The following is a 19,931-nucleotide window of genomic DNA, read 5'->3' on the forward strand; positions in this document are numbered from 1 at the left end:
GTTCTTAATTTTATACTTAAATTTAAATCTCTACTCTAGGGGTGCCGGGGTGGCTTAGTCGGTTGAGTGTCTGACTCCTGATTTCAGCTCAGGTCATGATCTCAGGGTCAGGAGATGGAGCCCTGTGTCAGGCTCCACACCCAGCATGGAGCCTAGGATTCTCTCTCTCCTTCTGCCCCTCTTCCCACCTCTTTCTTTCCCTCTTAAAAAAAAAAAAAAAGGCCACCCATTTGCACGTTCATCATCATGTCCTATATATATATAGCTGGTGCTCAGTAATGAGCTGCTCTATTGTACTCATAAGTATATGAGCTCAGAGAGAACTCCATGTATCAAGGCATTCAATATTTTCACAGAAATCGAATCCCTCTGGGATGGCCCCTCTGCTGTTAAGAAGTGGTATCCTAAGAAGTGGTATCCGAATGCCCTTTATCTTCCACGGAGGACATCTGGTTAGCTGATAGAAAGTCATACCCGAGCCCCTCCAAAAGAAAAGAATGAAGTCTTGCTGAGATGATGGAACCTTTCAATTTACCCTCCAGCCCCGAGAAGCCCAAGTGAACAATGGGCAAGACCTAATCTCCCAATGGACGCTCAGGGTCCCTGGCGCACAAGAGCGATGTCTAAGGCAGGTGTTACAGTGGGTCTGCCCCAGTGCTAAGCACGCAAAGCAGAGGCTAGGACATGGTGGGTGAACTTCCTCCTAACGCTTCCTGAGGGAGGTGCCCTGCGCTGTCATGGACGGTCACTGGAGGTTCGCCTACAGTTTCTGCAGGTCACTGTTTCTCATCCTGACTCATCTTCAAGGGCAGCCATCCTGGGATGGAGGGTGCCTCCCTGCCCCCGTATGCGCTGGCCGAAGAGGGGCACGGCCAGTACCGAGGCGGCTGGCTGAGAACAGCAGCACACCGGGTGGAGAGGGGGAGGCACTCCTTCCTCACTGACAAGGCTGGGTCCCCACGGAAGGCCTGGGGGCTGCCCTGAGACAATGTCAGACTTTCAGACACATGCCACGTATCCTCAGGCCCGTTCTCCAGCCCAGCTCCACCCTACTCGTGTCACAGGCACATGTGACCGATAAAAGTACTAAGATGAAAGCTGAAGGTCATATTTTATATTTCAAAAGCAGAAGAAATCTGGGTGAGTAAAAAGAATATTAAATATATTCCCTTGTGTTTGGAATGGAAGGCGACAGACCAGAGCTGATTTAAATGTTGATTTAAACAAATACATTTTGTGTCTAAATAGACCCTATCCTGGCATATATTCATCATCACTTAGCTTATTTCGCGAACATGCCCAGCAGCTATATTTTGCAAAAACAATAATTTGGATTTGAAGAATTTTAAGAGGAAAACAAGCAGGAGTAGATCACAACAGAACCAACATTTTGGAACAATACAAAGCTTTCCAATTGCTGAGGATTTTTTAAAAAGTAAAAAGAAAATGTCTCCATACAGAGGGAGGACCACGTTAATGAGAGGAGAAAGCACAGAACAAAGATCGCTTTCCCAAATGAGAGAAATAGCAGACTAGCAGACAGTCTTCTTTATACCTGGGATATATCTCTCATCCACAATTTTTCAGAACCAGAAATGTCACTTTAAATAATCTTCTGTGAGGACAGGCATGGAAATAGAGGCTCTCTGGTGAGCACACCCAGGCCGACACTGTCAAACACAACCAGGGATCTGCTAGGATGTATGCTGACTGACACTACGACTCATTCCCCTACGACTGGGGAGTGGAGGTGGGCTGCTTACAGCAACGACTGAGGTAGATCTGCCAGAGCTGCCGGCTTTGGGATTCTACCAGAAAGCAGGTGCCCTGCACATTTGTATTGACAGTACAATTTCAAAACCAGAAAATATCAGCCTCACCTTCAGATGTATGTGTCATAAATTTCCAGCTGACTATAGTTAATGCAAAAGTAATTAGCTTTTCTTTATACGAATAACCCTCTTTCCCCATACACAATAAATACTGAAGGAATTATTTACTCTACAATTGTCTGCCATGATTTAAAGTTAAATAAATATATAAAGACAAAGCCTGCTTTGAAATCTCAGCACAGGAAATATATGAAAAATTATACTCCCTGCATCTAGTCAGAGCCAGTCCGACATTGGGACCAAATCCACGTATATATTTTAGACATAAATCTCTATAAAAGCCACGTATTGCACTCAAGAGACCCACACTATCAAACATTTACCATCTCTTAATACACACGCGGTGCTAAACTGTACCGGTTAGCCAACATCAGTCACGAGCAAGTGCCAATATGGCTGCTAAAATTCTAAGGGACGGAGACGGTACAGCAGATGCCTTCGGAGTCACATAAGATCTGTGACATCTATTTACATGTGAGGAATTACACTGCTGCTTTTTGGTTATAAAGCAGGGAGTACAGCAGTACGGGGCACAGGAATACTGCTCTGGGTAGAAAAGTTTCTTTGTGCTGGTGGGAGACCGGTCTCCCTAAACAGAGTTGGTCCTGACGCTGAATGCTGAGGCAAAGCAGCAGAGCGCAGGCACTGGTAAGACCCGATACAGTTCCAAACAACCATGACGTTCCAGAGGGAAGCCTTTGTAGTTTCAGTTTCCTTTAGCTCTAGGCTTGGGTAGTATGCTTAGTTAAAATGCAAGGTACAAGGAGCTAGTAGGACTCTAACTGTGGTTTACAGTGTCATTTTTACATGATTAGCAAGGAAGGAATACTTCCTTGGGTCAGTAATCACAGAAAATTGGGATGGTATTAAAATGAAAGAAATGATCAAGGTGAAATTGGCTGAGAGTATAAAGCTTTCCTTCCATTATCCTCCAGCTGTTTTCCTCTCCGTGTGGGTTTTCCCCCTTCTTTGTGAGACTGTGGTTAGAGAGAATATTTCTTGGATGGAAAGGAATTATTTCCAAATACAGAGTTTTAAAGAAAAACTTGAAAATGAATGTATCTTCACAATTAGATTCAGAAAAAAGGAAACACCAGGTGAGGTCTACAGTGACTCTTAAAAGGCACTTTACATTTTAAAGGTTAAAAAAAATCCTCTTACTTAATCCAGTTCATCAGCTCCACTGTGTCTGGATCATAGAATTCTCTCAACTCGGAGAGTTCATCCATCATTCCTGGCCAGAACTGAAATTAAAAACAAAACAAAAACAAAAACAAAATCCACCCCCGCACCCACAACTATCGCTAAGATTCAAACGAAAGAGGAGAAACTGCGTAGAACTTGGGAGCTACATGGATAGGACGACAGCAGCAGGAGAACGACCTCATTTCCACCATCCGCCCTCCTGGCATCAGGCGAGCCAAAGTCTGACACCAGTTCCCCAAATGGTCTTGAGCCCAAGCTGATCAGGGTGGGAGGGGTCCTCAACTTTTTAAAAAGAGCTTTTATTTTACTCTAGTGAAAATGCTGTCGTATGTGACGCTCAAATCTAGGCCAACGTTAATTTGGAGAGGACAGGAATGGCAGCCACCAGGAAGCTCACAGGGTGTCAGACACTAACTTCGGTCGTGCCATCTACCCTTCGAGACGGAAAGTGCCCTCCCAAGACAGCACGGCTGTGGAGCTGCGAACATGCTCTGGAACACAGAATCTCCTTCACCCCCACAGCTACCCAGGGAGAAAGTGGACCCAAAAGGCGCCATCTCTCCTGCTGTTCACTTTATTTTACTCTTCTGCAGATGCTGGCTCGGAGAGATGACTTGACCAGGTCACAAAGGGGCAGAGCTACCGCTAGAAACCTGACTCCACATCCAGCTCCCTCCTCACTGGGATTACAGCATCTGCACTGGAAATTTGGACAAATGCCCTGATGTGTTTTAATGTAACTGCGGGTACAATGGGAGAGAAGAGTATTGGAAAGTAGGACTCTCCAGGAAAATCTGGTGCACCTGAATATTCTATTTATGCCACTGTGGCCTCCTACTCAACTTGAGTTAGTTAAGGTGATGCAGAGAAAGTGTAAACGTCCCACTCCGAGCTCCACGGCTTTTCTAACATAACTGCCTGCTTAATTCAACAGTTAATTACATGTTCACTGCTGTATCAAATGATGATTGGCTAAGAAGCCTTGATCATCTATATACACCCTAGGGTGAACAGCAGAATTCCTATGTTGGAAGAAGGCCACTGACAATGGGTCTGTGCTTCATTAATGTGGAGAATGTAGTAACTGTACTTCAGAACCACTAAGTGGAACCAGAGTGGTACCCGACTGGTTGGGGGCTGGGCGCCAGCCCTGTCACTTTATCTTGTCATCTCATCTTCAGCCATTTTTAGTGCTCCTTCTCATCTTGTCCCCTGGGTATGTGAACAAGGAAAACTGCTGGTGACAGAAAACCAGGTATCAGCACTACCGGTTCCAAGTTTTAGAAGAGATGTAATCATAGTGATTCCATGATACCTATGTAATATTTCAGTTGTCCCTATTAATTTCGATAATCAACAGAATGCCAACTTTTTAATGATATGTCCTCATTCCTTTAGTATAAAACACATATCGAAATATATGAATTCAATGGGTATTGCATATTTTGCTAGCTTGGAAGTTGCTGCTGTTAATTCTGAAAATGTTCAAATCTAGTAACACTGTCTTATGATAAACTTTTTAAACATGATAAACGTGAAAATAAGTGTTGGATCACTAACTGTTCCTTCTAAATGGTATTTCAGCAATGCCAATAAGTTCATCAACACGAGGGTAGTAATTTTATTAAACTCCTGGTTTTAGAGTGAAGTGCATGCTTTTCCCTTTTAAAAAGGACTGTCCTAAAGAGACATACAGCAAAACTGCTAGGAACGAGAAAATCTGAACTCCTCATTACAATTGCTCCATGAACCTCAAAGTCAGGCTTTGAAATCCAGTTTATTTTACTTATAGGTAAATCTTCAACAGCTGTTTTCCAGTTTCCTCAGTTTCAGGGTACTTCTTAATATATGTAATACCTCTATTGTCTTTGTGATTTCACATTTTGAGAGGCTGGAATATCGAGACTGCTTTGTGTAGTGAAAGCTGGACTTTCTCCTGAAGTCCAGGCCTGAGGAGGATGGAGAAGGGCCGAGAAGAGCTGCGCTAATGCTAGGCTAATCTCTGGAGGGATTCTTCTGAGTTACTCTCTTACTCAAAGAATGTCTGTGTAGATTTCCTGGAAATGATGGGTTCTTTTGGTGCTATCACTTTTTTTTTTTTTTTTTTTTTTAATAGTAATGATTTTCAAGAGGGGTGGCTGGAGGGATTTGGCTCCATGCCAAGGGGAGGCTTCCCAATGTCTGGAGATTTTTGATTGTCAGGACTGGAGGGAGGTGCTGTTGGCAACAAGGGAGTAGAAAGCAGAGTTGTTGCTAAACATCCTGTAACACACAGGTCAGCTACGACAAGGAATTACCTAGCCAGAGTGTCAACAGCGCCAACGCGGAGAAGCCCAGTTCTCTGCATTAGCCCCACCTAGAGGGCCGAGGACACACACATTTCTGGACTCGACTCCCAGAGCTTCTGATTCAGGAGGTCTGGTTTGGAGTGGGACCCAAACATCTGTGTTTATGACAAGTTCCCAAGTGATGCTGACGCTGCTTCTCTGGGGACCACACTTTGGGAAACAGTGCTGTACCGTGTAGTTTATTTCTCCTACACTCTCCTTCCTCAATTTTACCAAGAACAAGAGACTTAAGTCCTCAAATAGCTGTAAAAAAAAAAAAATCAGTAAAATTCCAAATACATAGCTGACACTTAAGAACTCAGCCTACGCACAGAGTGACTGTAGGAAAGAGACCGTCATAGTGTGCGTACATCGTTAGCGGGAGCCAAGAAGCACAGTGAGCTCAATCTTTCCTGTGAGGAGGGTGTTTTGTCACTCAGAGGCAATGTGGAGAGGTCAAGCTACCTCCTTCGTTATTAAACATACACTCTGTTTAGTCTTTAGTCATTGCTTTCCAGAGCTTTGGAAGAAGTTTCATTTATTTACATGAGAGCTATAAAATTCCCAGAGGCCAGGTGGAAGAAATAACCTATTTCTATGTTTTCCAGTATTGGAGTTAGCACAGCGCTCTGCCTGCAACAGTAGATGCTTTGATAGATAGGAACACGATAGAGCATAAATTTTTGAAATATTTACAGTAGAATCATCCAATATAGTGATGAGCAAACATGATTTTTAGCCTAAAACGTTTGGCTTCAGATAAAATCTTATGTGAAAGTATAAGCAAATAAAACCAAACGCTGAGCTGCTCTAGCTGACCCTCTCCTTGGGTGAACCCCTGTAGCACCCCCTTCCCCCAGCCCAAGTGAGGGGCTATACACAGTAGAGTAGGACATCTATTGTTCTAACATAAAACCAAATTTGAAGGAAAAAATATGAACTTAAAAAAATACGTCAGATTTTTTAAAAAGAGGGTAAAAGCTCAACCAGATAGCAAGAGTCTGGGCTCCCTGCCCAGGTACAGATTCAAGCCTCTAAATTTCAAAGATGTGACAAAAGGATCACCAAATAGCCTGACTGGTGACTCCTTGTCTCTTGAGGAGCATTCTCAAAACGAAGCACAGTTAAAGTTATTTCAGAAATCAGTCACCTGAGAATACGAAGTTCATGATTTCCTACTCAAACTGAAGGACAGCTCATGAGGCTAATCTGGGACCATATATACCCAGCCTCTCACAAAGATGATTTTAAGCATCTAATGAAATATGTAGGTTAAAGTAAGATGCATTTTAGGATCTCTTACTCTCTATAAGGCGGGTAACAGGGAAAAATTATTTTTCTACTTTATTCACCTCAGCATAGGTCTGAAAACACCTTTCTTTTCAGAATTTGCATCAGCTTAATAGTAAGTCAGAATCAAAATTAATTAGAAAAATTAAACTGTAGTTGTTTTTGCTATAATATTTTTACTTGTTAAATACTATTTGGGAAACAGATCAGTTTTCTTATCAATGCCAAGTGCCTTCATGAGAAGCAAAGGAGGTATTTGTAACCTCTGCAAATCATTCCATTTGCCAATAACAGACAGAGTACACTGAGTCAAAGCAATTATTCCGCTAGATTAATGATGGAAAGAATGAGGAAAATCAGTCTTACCTTGTAGCACAGATACAGCAGTATTAATATCGGTACTGAATATCGCATTATACATATCTATATAAGAAAGACATTATTTAGATCACAGGTATTTTTGCCTTACAGTTTTGCTTTGTAAACACATAACTTCTTTCTTTTTAAAACAACAAAAATGTCCTTTAATGGAGCATGAGGCTCCAATTTGCCCAACAACTAAGTCAATGTTAGGGTCCGATCACTCATGAGATACTCATAGCTTCTACCATATTGCCGCCTGTGAATATTTAGGGGAGAACAACTCAAAACTACATATTGTCATATTGTCATAACTGTACTTATTGTCATAACTGTACACTTATATATGCTCTAAGTATAATTTATAATGATAATAATAGTGATAGCTCCGGATAATGGGGTTATTGATGAGTTTTAATTTTCCTTGTATGCTTACAGTACTTCCAAATTCAGTATAATGAGCATATCTAAGTTACGGTTTGGGAAAAAAACAAATGATTTAAAAAATAAAATTAAGATTCAGAATAAAATTATTTAAAAAATAACTCCTTACAAAATCATAAGGTGTCAGGGCACCTGGATGGCTCGGTTGGTTAAGTGTCCGATTCTTGATTTCGGCTCAGGTCATGATCTCAGGGCGGTGAGCTTGGGCCCTGCGTTGGGCTCTGCCCGGGGCATGGAGTCTGCTTAAGATTCTCTCTCTCCCTCTCCTTTTGCCCCTCCCCCTTCCCCTGCTTGCACTGGGCCCCCCCAAAATAAAATAAAATAAAAAATCATAATGTGTCAGTTATCTATTTTCAGCAGTCTCTGTTTCATCAGACTGGGGAACAGGCAACTACTGAAAACAATAGGAACTGGCATGAAAGAAATCCTAAAACTCATAAAAATGAAAATGAAATAGCAAAGGGACAGCACTGACCCTCTTTGGGTTATAAAGACGGATCGACCTCAGGAGTAACTCCCATATCTCGGGGCTGCATAAGCCAAACGATGCGAACACACACATGTGTGACGTCCAGAGGTACTTCATTCTGGAAAGACAGAGACAGGAGAGGTGGACCCATGCCAACTGTGGACAGACCCGCAGTGTGACGCAGCTGTGCCGTCTGTGGGAGGAAAGTCTGACTGAGGCTGTGTGGGGACCGTCTGCCGAAGGGTTAGTTATGAATTTCATTGCCTTTTGAGAAAATCATATAAGTAAAAATGGAGGATTATTAGTAATGAGGAAAAGACTGGTTACTAATAATATTTAATACTAGAGAAGATGGTAAACAAGGATCTTTTTATGGGAACCATAATTATCAGTGAAGAGGACTGTGAGTACCTAAGCTGCATTGCTAAAGCATGTCAGGTAAAGAGTGATCGAACAAAAAAAATCAATCCAGCAAACAGGTAAAAAAAAAATACCTCATTGTACTCAATGCCAAGAATCCAAACAGAATGGTATGTATTAGGTTGTAAGCGGTTTCTGGTTTCAGGAGGATCGTGCACTTCCCCATCTGACCCGGGGGTTGTTGGCTTGTAGAATCACTGAATAAAACAGCACACATACAAAATTGAAGCTGGATACATCATTTTAAGTTAGTTAAATCTTTTTTAAAGATACCAGAAACTTATGCCTTCATGTATTTAGAAATGTGTTACTGCTCTAAGATAAAACGAATCAACATATATCAAAATTCTGAATTTGTGAGGATAAAACTGTTATAATGCATTAATAACTAGAATACAACAAATTTCATTTTGAGTAAAAATTTAGAATGCTTTAACCCTTTAAATTAAAAGGAAGTAGAAAAAATTCTTTTGGGATCACTTAAATTACAAGATTTCTTTAGAGATATTTCATGAGTTACTAGCATTTTACAAGTTTTTACAAATAAGAAAAGAGAAAAACAAATCCATAAACATGGAAATCAGTTCCCTTCTGAACAAATGATCACATTTTAGCCAACCAATACCCATTAAAGATCTCTAACATGATTTTTTTAATCAAATTTGGCTACATTAGAATAATTAACCCAGAAAATGAATAATAATTCTTTATCATGTCAACACTCAATTCATATTCTATTTTCCATTAATGCCACTGCTTTTTTCAGGTGGTTTCTTTGAATTAGGACCCACGGCTTTCACGCTGCATTTCATCAATGTCTCTTTAAATTATTTTCAATCAATACAAGTGCCCTCCACTTGGAGGTCGTTTTTTGGCAGAAGGAAATGTATCATTTGTCCTGTAACTACTCCCACCTTCTGGATTTGGCTGATTGTCTCCTTGTGGAGGTGTTGAATACATTTCTCTATTCCCATGCTCCTTATAAACTTGAAATTAGATCTAGAGGTTAATTATTAGAGCCAAGTTCATTTATTGTGGCAAGAACACTGCACGGGGGATATGCTGTACTCTAAACTCATCACACTGGGGAAGAGCGCACTGTCCTATCTCATTGTCTGAACCTTAGAGACTCTGAGATGGGCGAGTGAGTTCGGCCATTGTACCTTCTGCTGTCAAGGGGATACGGAAACAGCAGGAAGGGCTGCCAGTTTAATATAAAACCAGTACCTTTACAAGGCCCCACTTACCCTTCATAAAATCCAATAGACCTGGGTATGTATGATGCTTTCAGGCTACTAGAGAACTCTTCTTTCCTAGAAATCCTTTCACCACCCTACATTCCCATGAAAATCAAACTGATATACTCGGGGAATTTTCACCACTGGTAATAACCTTTACTTAGATGTTCTATATCACAACCCAAACTCTGGCTTCTATGTTGCTACTGAAAGAGTGCTCCAGACAAGGAGAACATATGTTCTCATCTCCCCTTGATACCTGAGAGAATTTTGCAACACCTCTCCCCATCTCCCCCGCCAAGCTGGAAAGCTCGAATCAGTCCCGTGAACAGAGCCCCTGAGTTAATCCCCTCACCGTCCTACCCTTTACACAAATGCAGATGTGTCGGGTAAACATAGTAGTATCATCCTTCCTAGTACTAAAATGATAGAAATACTCTGGATACTTGGCATTGATAAAATATCCTTAAAATGACTTAACAGTTATTTAATATTAAGATACTATAATTCTTACATCACTTTAATGAGCTTTACTTTAATGCTTTTCTTGTAATAAGGTTCTGATACCCCTACCTGGTAGATGAGGATGCTCTAAAATCTTTACCTACAATCATACAGCAAGTCGGCTTGCAGAGACGGCTCATAGATTCACACTGAGCACGGCAGACATTTTCACAAAAGACTGCAGGCCAACTGAACTTCCTGCTTTGCATGCAGTCTAGAGTCCTGTCGACACCTGGCGTGTCTGGAATAATATTAAATTACACTGTCTAGAATAATTTCCATCTATTTTCACAGGGCTAAATTTTATCTTGGGCAAGATATTGGGCTAAGAACACTTCTGAAAGATACTAAAATAGGTTATAGTCAATGAAGTATTTTCATGGTTCAATGTGGCTTCACTCTTAATAATCATAAAACATCTCAACTGATCTGGACTCGTGCTAATGCCCTTTCCCAGCACAGCTCTCTGGTGGCTGCGAATCACAGCTCACCAGCACCTTAATTGGCAAGATAACTACAGAGAAAAGGGCTTCCTTCTGAGCTTCATTAAGTTTTCACAAATGACAGTAGCTTCAATTTCTTACACTTAATTTTCTTTCAATTTAACATGGGTAGTAAATGCAAAAACCTCCATCAGCTTTGTAGCCAGGTATTCTACAAGCTTTAAAAAAGTCTTTATACTCCCTCACTCTTTCTTTTAGCAGATGAGTAGACATGTTCAGCCTTTTAGACACAGTCAATTATTACTGAAGACTTTGGCAGATGCTAACAGTTACAGTCCACTCCCCTTTTACAAGCCCCTGAGCAAGATGCAACAAAACACACAAGAGTTAACTCTTGATATTTCATGAGCAATAACAAAGGCAGCTAGAAGAAAGGTAGAAAAACAACAGGAAATTAATAACGAGAACAAAGCAGAGACTCTGAGTCAGTAACAACACCAGCGAATGACAGCTAAAATCTACAAAATATTCTAGGAGAGAGGCAGCATTCTAAGTACTATTATTTTAACTTATTTACTCCCCACAAAACCCCGCAGAGTAAGTCCCCTGGGTATCCCCATTCCATAATAAGGGCAAGAGAGAACTGCTCAAAGAGGACCTTGTTCCCAGACCAGTCTCTACTGCATTGCCTTTTTGCTGTCTCTTATCTGGTCAACCCTTACATACTCGTGTGGGGTCCACTCTAATCTGATTATGATCCCCCTTTGAGCTGAACCATACTACCCTGTCTGAGGTCTGATATTTTGAACTTCAACTTTTTTCTGCCATTTTTCTCCAACACAGATCAAGTTCATTAAAGCATGGGAGAGGTTGCTGAAACATGCCGTACCTGAGATTATGGAAGGCAACAGCTAAGGCTGCCATCACTGTGATGGACAGAACAAATATGTAAGCATAAAAGAGGAGAGTATCTGAAAGCCTTCCGAAGGTATTGAAAGGTAAGAGGCCAAACGCTTCTTCACACAGGTATAGATTTGCATCAAAATCTCTAGGGAACAAACGAAAAGAAAGCAAAGTATTAAATTCAGTACAAGACAAGTAAACTACACTTTTTTCCTCAAAATGAACCTGGATTTTATAGTTGAAGGCATAATGATAACTTAAGTTTTAAAGTCCCTGCTGATTCGATATAAAAAAGCAAACATAAATTTTAAATTCAGTCATACCTTGTTGCTCCAAACCCAAATTTTGCCTTCAGAAATTTAAATATGTGTTCGTCTGACTTCAGATCAAGAATTTTCTATCAGGGAGGGAGAAAATGAAAATTGTTATGAGTGCCTTATGCATGGTTTCCTGATAATTTCCCACTGAATACACATATTCAGTGTCCAGTTTCACAGGATTGTGTGCACATGTGTTTATAAAATCAGCAAATATTCTCAATAGTTGTTAGAAGTGAGGGATTCTTTTTTTTAAAGACTGTATTTATTTGACAGAGAGACATAGCAAGAGAGAGGGAACACAAGTAGGGGAGTGGAAGAGGGAGAAGCAGGCTTCTTGCTGAGCAGAGAGCTCAATGCAGGGCTCTATCCCAGGACCCTGGGATCATGACCTGAGCTGAAGGCAGAGGCCTAACCCACTGAGCCACCCAGGTATCCCAGAAGTGAGGAATTCTAACAGGAGAACTTTCAAGCTCCCTCTGTTCCTTTTGTTCTTTTTTGTAAAGCAGAATCATTTTTTCAAACCATCTTAACGTGTTAGTTCAACATGTAAAATAGATAAAAGATGAGCTTCTTTGGTCTCAGGGAGAGGGAGAGGGCTGAAGCCCGGCAGAGTACAAATGTTTTGATCAGAAAACCAGTAATATGATGATCTAAAACCTCAAACAAATACAGAGCCCACAGGGCCTGTCTGGCTTAGGGGTTTCTGACTGCAGACACAACTGACAGAAGACTCAGCCACACAAAGACAATGGAGGCCCCCGTGGTGGCCTCCGCGGGAACTGACAAATGCCAGTGCACATCATTAGTGATTATAACTCATATAATTTTATTTTTACTATATGGCTTATAAAAATCCATCGGCCATAGATGGATAAAGAAGTTTTTTACCCATAGATGGGTAAAGATGGGTTTAAAAAACCCATAGATGGGTTTTTTTTTTACCATAGATGGGTAAAGAAGTTTTTCCTTCTGTCAGAAGGAAAATGAAGATAGAAAAGAAAAGATGAATCTGAGAAGTGAGGTTAGTACCTAAAATATATTCGCTAGAGATGAGCCACAAATTTGGGCTTACACATTAAACTAGCAAATGCAGATGGAGATAAAAGCACAGGTTCTAAGATTAAAACAAACCAATTGCTCAAAAGAGATCCTAACACTCCTAGAACTGAGACTGAAGAGAAATTTTCCCCATGGCTACAGTAAAAACAGCAGGAGTCTTAAAGAAGATTTTTTCTAATTCCTCTCATTGTACATAGTTGGCAAGACATCAAGTACAATTCAATAGATGTTATTCTTCGGGAAGTCAAGAATCAATGGTCTGGGCAGGCAGCTCTCTCCTGACTTAATCCAGGCACAGATCACTGAGTATCTAGAGTGGGGGAATGGATGAACTGCGTATCTTTCAGCCAATCCTTCAGAAATGCTGATTGCTCTGCACAAATAAGCTTTTGATAAGTACTGAACTCTGGGGTTTAAGAACAGAGTGACAAGGACCCAGAGTGGAAGTGTTTAATGCGGCTGGATGAGTAAGAGTCTTTGATAGTCAACAGACAGGAAGAGGGACTGCCATTCTCCTATGGAAGAGAAGGAGTCTGTCATGTACATGCAGATGTCTCCTGTCCTGAAACCAGCCTTCTAGGAGGGGCAGAATCATCTTAATAAATCACTGTGCTTCGGATAGTACAGTTAGTTTATTTATCTCCTTTTTCTCAAAGTAAGCTTCACACTAAATGTGGGGCTCAAACTGACGACCCTGAGACCAAAAGTCGCATGCTTCACCAATTGAGCCAGCCAGATGCCCTGCCAGTTTATTTAATTTGACCCAATAAAAAATCACGTCATCTGTTTTTGGTACCACAGTGCAAGAAAATGCTCTCTTCAAAAGCAGAATTTTTTAAATTTAGAGAAACACTTAATGCTTTTAAAGTTGAGCTTTTACAAAAAGTTTAATAACTCAGAAAGTGAGTTCAAGCTAGGACATATTATTATTTTTTTTTTTTAAAGATTTTATTTATTTATTTGACAGACAGAGATCACAAGTACGCAGAGAGGCAGGCAGAGAGAGAGAGAGAGAGAGAGGGAAGCAGGCTTCCTGCAGAGCAAGGAGCCCGATGTGGGGCTCGATCCCAGGACGCTGAGATCATGACCCGAGCCGAAGGCAGCAGCCCAAACCACTGAGCCACCCAGGCGCCCCCAAGCTAGGACATATTAAAGAGTGAATTGGGATGCCTGGGTGGCTCAGTTGGTTAAAGAGTGAATAGGGGCGCCTGTGGCTTAGTCTATTAAGCTTTGGCTCAGGACATAATCTCAAGGTCATTGGATCAAGTCCCATGTCAGGCTCTGTGCTCAGCGGGGAATACGCTTCTCCCTCTCCCTCTGCTCCTACCCACCTCCACTCATGCTCCCTCTCTTAAATAAATGGATAAAAAAAATCTTTAACAAAGAGTAAACAGAAGTCAGTGACTAAAATCAAGAAAACAACAGTTATGAAACAAAGTTAAAGCTGAGCTTGTTACAAGTAAAACTGGAAATTCTGTAGTAATGTAAATTAAAGGTCATTTTATTAACTTACCTTAATAATATTGTTGAGGAAAAGTGTCAAACATAAAACTGCAAATAAATGTAACAACAGTTTCCCAAGCCTATTTAGGAAGTTTCCAGTCTTCAGATTTTTCTAGAAATTAAAACAGTTGAGTTTTAATCCTTACGTTACTTCATAAACATTTAAGATGAGATTACTTCAGGATTTAAAACATTAGATCATGCAACATAGAGAATATATGTGGAAAATAGAACCTAATTTTTATGAGGTTACAATGTCTTAATATTTGTACATTTCTAACATAAGAGTAAATGAATTCCTTAATAAAAAGCTTCCAGGAGCACCTGGGTGGCTCAGTCAGTTAAGCTGCTGCCTTTGGCCCAGGTCATGATCCCAGGGTTCTGGGACTGAGCCCCGCATGGGCTCCTTGCTCAGCCGGGAGCCTGCTTCCTCCTCTCCTCTCCACTTGAGCTCTCTCTCTCCCTATCTCTGTCTTTCTGTCTCTCAAATAAATAAATAAGATCTTAAAAAAAATAAAGTGCCTCCTTAATTATTTCACTTAAAAAAATTAATAATAATAAGCTTCCTAAGATCAGAAAACTGTCCTTGTCTTTCTTTCTCTTTTTAAGACCTTTGCAACCAGAGTATGGAGTCTGCCAGAAGGTACTCAAGATACACTGAATGAACAAATCTTGCGATCACTGACCCATTAATTCATGTAGCACAGACACAGCCATAACCCAATTAAAGACCTATCTGTATAAAAAAGGGTAAATTGTGCTCTTTGATATATAATGGTTTTCTTACAACCCTTAGATAACTTTACAGATTATCAAATATAATATCTAATGAGTTAAATTGCATGATGTTTATTTATAATTAAAGTTAGGATGAATGAGAACTACTGTTTCAGATAATCAACTAAAGCCTGTTTAAAAGTCATTGTGACAGCTTGGCCATGACAGCTCTCACTCCAAAGAGAAAGGATTTATTCTTCCCAAAGCAGAAAGTAAAACAGCTTCTTGATATAAAAGTGGTTATGAGAAATGTTTCTCATATGCTCATGAGAAAGAAAGCAGGCTTTATGACACTATATGAAGAGAAACAACGGACTCTTAATTAAATCCCATGTAACTTTAAGAAATCTGAATTACTGAATAAAGCCAAAAGATCAGGCCAATGTTTTCAAACGTGACACCCTAGGAAAGGTCCCCATACTTCTAAATTTAAGTCCTGTGATTCTCGAGATTCTGAGTGAATTTTAATTCACTTACAAACCAACAGCATGATACGGATGGGGTGAAGAGCCGCGCGGCTCCATCACTAATACGGTGCTGCCAACTTAAAAGACACCGCGACGAACACCCTCCCCCCCCAAGCAATAGCTTCTTCTTACTCTTGAATTCATACACAATAAAATTTAAAGATTTTTGCTCTTTTATTTCAACTTTCTATCAATGGCATTCAAATAAACATCTTTGGCTAATCCCTGAACTAAGATTCCAATTCTCTAAGAAAAGAAACATGTCAAAACGAAGGGATGGCACAGCAGAAAGCTACAAAACAGAAATGCTTTCCCATGCATGTTTAAAAGACACCTAAAAAATGACCTCAGTGCTTTTCAGAGGGAATGTGGTCAGACATTTTCCTTTGTGTGCTGTATGAAAATAAGGCCCAACTACCCACAGAATTTAAAAAAAAAAAAAAGGACACAAATATGTCCTACCTGAAGTTTTCTTGCAATTAATACTGAAAGGTTGAAACTGATAAGCAGCGATCCGAGAATCATAGAATTAAAAAACTGGAGGATGCAGACCAGGAGCAAGCCTGTCACCTGGATGCCATACAGCCACGTCGCCTGCAACAAGGGAGATGAGATGGTGAACTAAATACATGGGTTTATCAAGAGACCAGCACATGCTGACACGCTGGCTGGATACATTTCGAATCACAAACAACACAGGGGGCTTCAAGCAGTTCAGTCTAAAAGCAAGTCCCCCAAACCGAATCATTTACATCCTGTATTTATCTTTGAATTATACAGAACTTAAAATCTTGTAGTATTAATTAAGAAGAGAACAAACGGATAATAGGAAGTACAGGTAGCAAACAATGGCATAAACATATTCTGGAAACGGGCAAATGCAATCTGCAGCCTTCCATTTTCTCCAGAATTCTTTTATAGTTACTGTCTACAGTACTTCTTCATATTCTGTGATTTCTGAATGTTCCGCACTGCAGGCCTGTGTCCTTTATTGCTGCATTTCCTGTGTGTGTGCTGACTTAGATTAGATGGACAATTCCTCCCAGAGTGAGGCCTTTGACTCCCTGCCTCCTGGGTCTGGAGCGGGCAGCATAGTGCCGAGGTCAAGAACGTAAGCCCTGAGGTCACCGGCACCTGTGCTAGCTATAGCGCTGATTCTGATGCAAACCAGCTGTGGGGCCTTGACAGGCTGGCTGGGGTTCATGCAGAACAGGGGTGATGACACCTTCTTCAGAGCTGCCGTATCAGCCTGGCATAAGGACTGGATGCAGTGATGTTTTAAAATGCCTAGCACATAATGAGCTCTCACTAAAGACAGCTCTTGGTGTAGAAGAACTGCTGACAGGTTGATATTGACAGATGCAAAACTCAACCAACTTCAACACAGAAAATATGCCACAAAGAAAAAATGACAGCCTCTAATAAACAGCTGATACATTTTTTCCTTTTTAAAAGATTTATATATTTACTCGAGAGAGAGAGAGAACACAGGAGTGTTAAGCGAGGGGTCTGGGGAGAGGGTGAGGGAGAGAGAGAATCCCAGGCAGACTCTCCACTGAGCGCGGAGGTGGCTCGATCTCAAGACCCCGGGACCATGACTTGAGCCAAAATCAAGCATTGGACACCTAACTGAATGAGCCACCCAGGTGCCCCAAGACTTGATACTTCCTCTCCTCTTTGAAATTGGACAATTCCATACTCTTATTCGCTTATGAAATATTCTGCTCCTATCAGCAAATCAGATTTCCTCATAGTTTTGTTTTCTTCGCCTCAAAGGAAACAAATCTCTTTCTAGCACCTAAAGGCCTGGCCTGCCACAGTTCAGTGCTTTTGGTTGGTGTTAACAGAAACTTGGAATTTAGGATTCTAAAGATACAATACTTTATTGTAGGAGACTTAGAAAATCCAGGAAAACATAAAAAGAAATAGTAATTGATGGAAAGGTGGGCTCTAAAATCAAAATCTAACACCATTACCTACAGAAATAATATTGATTTCATAGTGGTGTGTGATATTTCATGTAACATTTTACTTATTTCACATTACATTGTATCATTTTCTCACGTCAAGGACTATTCTGTGAAAACTTAATTTTAAATGGCTACGTAACATTCTACTAGATGCCATGATTTGTCTGCCAGTGGCTCATTTGTTTCCAGCTTCTTATTATTGTTGAAATTAATGTTACGAACATCTTCTTAAAAAAATTCTCAGATCATGGTATCTGGTTACACTCATCTACCCTTATCTGCCAGGGATGTGTTCCCAGAGCCCCAGTGGATGTCTGAAACCATGGAGAGTACTGAGCCCTGTACACAGCATACGTATCTACGACACAGTTTCATTTATAAATGAGGCACGGTAAGAGACTAACAACAATAACCAATAATAGAACAATTATAGCCATATACTGTACAAAGTTTATGTGAAGGTGGTCTCTCTCAAAATATCTCTTATACTGGACACCCTTCTTGTGATGATGGGACATGGTAAAAGAGCCAGGTGAGGAGACGGAGGTGGGTGCGAGAGGCGTGGGGACAGTGTTGGGCTACTACCGACGGTCTGTCAGAAGGCGGATTATCTGCTGCTCACCGGGGTTGACTGCACAGAACTGGAGCCGCAGATGAGGTGAGGGTGGGGTGGGGACTACTGTCACTCCTTAACTCATTCCTTGTTGTACCCTAGCACCCACGACAACACCCACTAAAACAGTGTCACCTGATAAATATGGGAGGAACAAATGACAGATTCCTAGAAGTACAATTACTGGTTAGTGAAGACACTGCTTTTTTTTTTTAATACATTCATTGAGATATAATTCATATAGCACAAAATTTACCTATCTAAATTCATGATTTTAGTGTTAACAGAGTTGTGCAAATATCACCAGAATCTAATTTTAAGATATCTTCATCATCTCTGCAACATCCCGCCGGCTGATGGGCACTGGGCGGGTTCCACTTTCTGGCCACTATGAATCATGCTGCTACAAACATCCATGTACAAATTCTTACATGGCTATGTTTTCATTTTTCGTGGGTGTGTACGTGGCAGTGGAATTGCTGGATCACATGGTAACTCTATGTTTAACACGTGAGGAGATGCTAAATTGTTTTCCAAACTGGCTGTGCCATTCTGTAGTCCCACCAGCAATATATGAGAGCTCCAAAGTCTTCACCTCCTTGCCAACATTTGTTATCATCTGTCTTTGCTGTTGTTTTTAGAGTTTAGCCATCTGAGTTCGGGGTGGGGGGTGTGTGTGGGGGAAGGTAATGGTATCTTATTTTGGTTTTGTGTTTCCCTAATGAGTAATGAGGCTGAGCATCTTTTCATGTGCTTGTTGGACATTTGCATTTGTTCTCTGGAGACATGCCTATCCAATCATCTGCCCATATTTTATTGTTGAGAGAGTTGTAAGAGTTCTTTATATATTCTGGAACTGCCTTATCAGATATAGGATTTGCAAATATTCTCTCCAATTTTGTGAGTTGTCTTTTCACATTGATGGTATATTTTGAAGCACAAAAGTTTTAAATTTTGATGAAGTCCAACTCATTTATTTTTAATTTAGTCATTTGTGCTTTTGGTTCTGGAACCTTATAAAAAGGATTGGTCTACTCCAAGGTCATGAAAAATTATTCCTGTCTTCTAAATGTTTTATAGTTAAAAAATTAATGTTTTATAGTTTTAGCTCTTACAACTAAATCTCTGATCTATTTTGAGTTAATTATTGTGTATGGTGAGAGAGAGGAGTCCAACTTCATTCTTTCACATGTAGCTATCTAGTTATCCCAGCACCATTTGTTGAAAAGATTATTCTTTCTCCATAATTATCTTGGCACCCTTGCTGAAAATCAAATTGACTGTTTATTTCTGAAGATTTATTTCTGGTCTCTCAATTTTATTCCATTGATTTGTGTCCATCCTTCTACTAGTATCACACTGTCTTGATTACTATAGCTTGGAAGTAAGTTCTGAAGTTGGAAAGTGTGAGTCTTCCAACTTTATTCCTCTTTTTCATGATTGTTTCAGCTATTCTGGGTCCCTTGAGTTTCCACGTGAATTTTAAGATCAGCTTGTCAAGTTCTGCAAAAAATTCACCTGGGATTCTGAGAGGAAGCGTGTTGAATCTGTACAATAATTTACCATAATTTGCCATCTTAAACAACAGTGAGTCTTCCAATCCATAAATATGCAATCTTTCCAATTTATGTGGGTCTTTAAAACTTTCAGTGTTTTGTAGTTTAGAGTATAAACATAAGCACTTCTTTTGTTCAGTTTATTCCTAAGTGTTGGATTCTTTTTGATG

The 19,931-nt window shown here is 40.4% G+C and overlaps 1 protein-coding gene across 2 annotated transcripts in view; it reads right to left on the minus strand.

Annotated features, from left to right (window-relative positions):
* DPY19L3 (dpy-19 like C-mannosyltransferase 3) overlaps positions 1-19,931 on the minus strand; it is a 70,275-nt gene that overhangs the window by 12,332 nt on the left and 38,012 nt on the right. For both annotated transcript variants that reach the window (XM_059381347.1, XM_059381348.1), the window contains 8 exons: positions 16,085-16,216; positions 14,389-14,490; positions 11,820-11,893; positions 11,483-11,641; positions 8,483-8,605; positions 7,995-8,106; positions 7,082-7,138; positions 3,054-3,136 (listed from right to left, as the gene is read on the minus strand). In XM_059381347.1, the coding sequence (XP_059237330.1) occupies positions 3,054-3,136; positions 7,082-7,138; positions 7,995-8,106; positions 8,483-8,605; positions 11,483-11,641; positions 11,820-11,893; positions 14,389-14,490; positions 16,085-16,216 (842 nt within the window). The remainder of the gene's footprint in view (positions 1-3,053; positions 3,137-7,081; positions 7,139-7,994; positions 8,107-8,482; positions 8,606-11,482; positions 11,642-11,819; positions 11,894-14,388; positions 14,491-16,084; positions 16,217-19,931) is intronic.

Source organism: Mustela nigripes, chromosome 17, assembly GCF_022355385.1.
Source record: "Mustela nigripes isolate SB6536 chromosome 17, MUSNIG.SB6536, whole genome shotgun sequence".
NCBI classification, from domain to species: Eukaryota; Metazoa; Chordata; class Mammalia; order Carnivora; family Mustelidae; genus Mustela; species Mustela nigripes.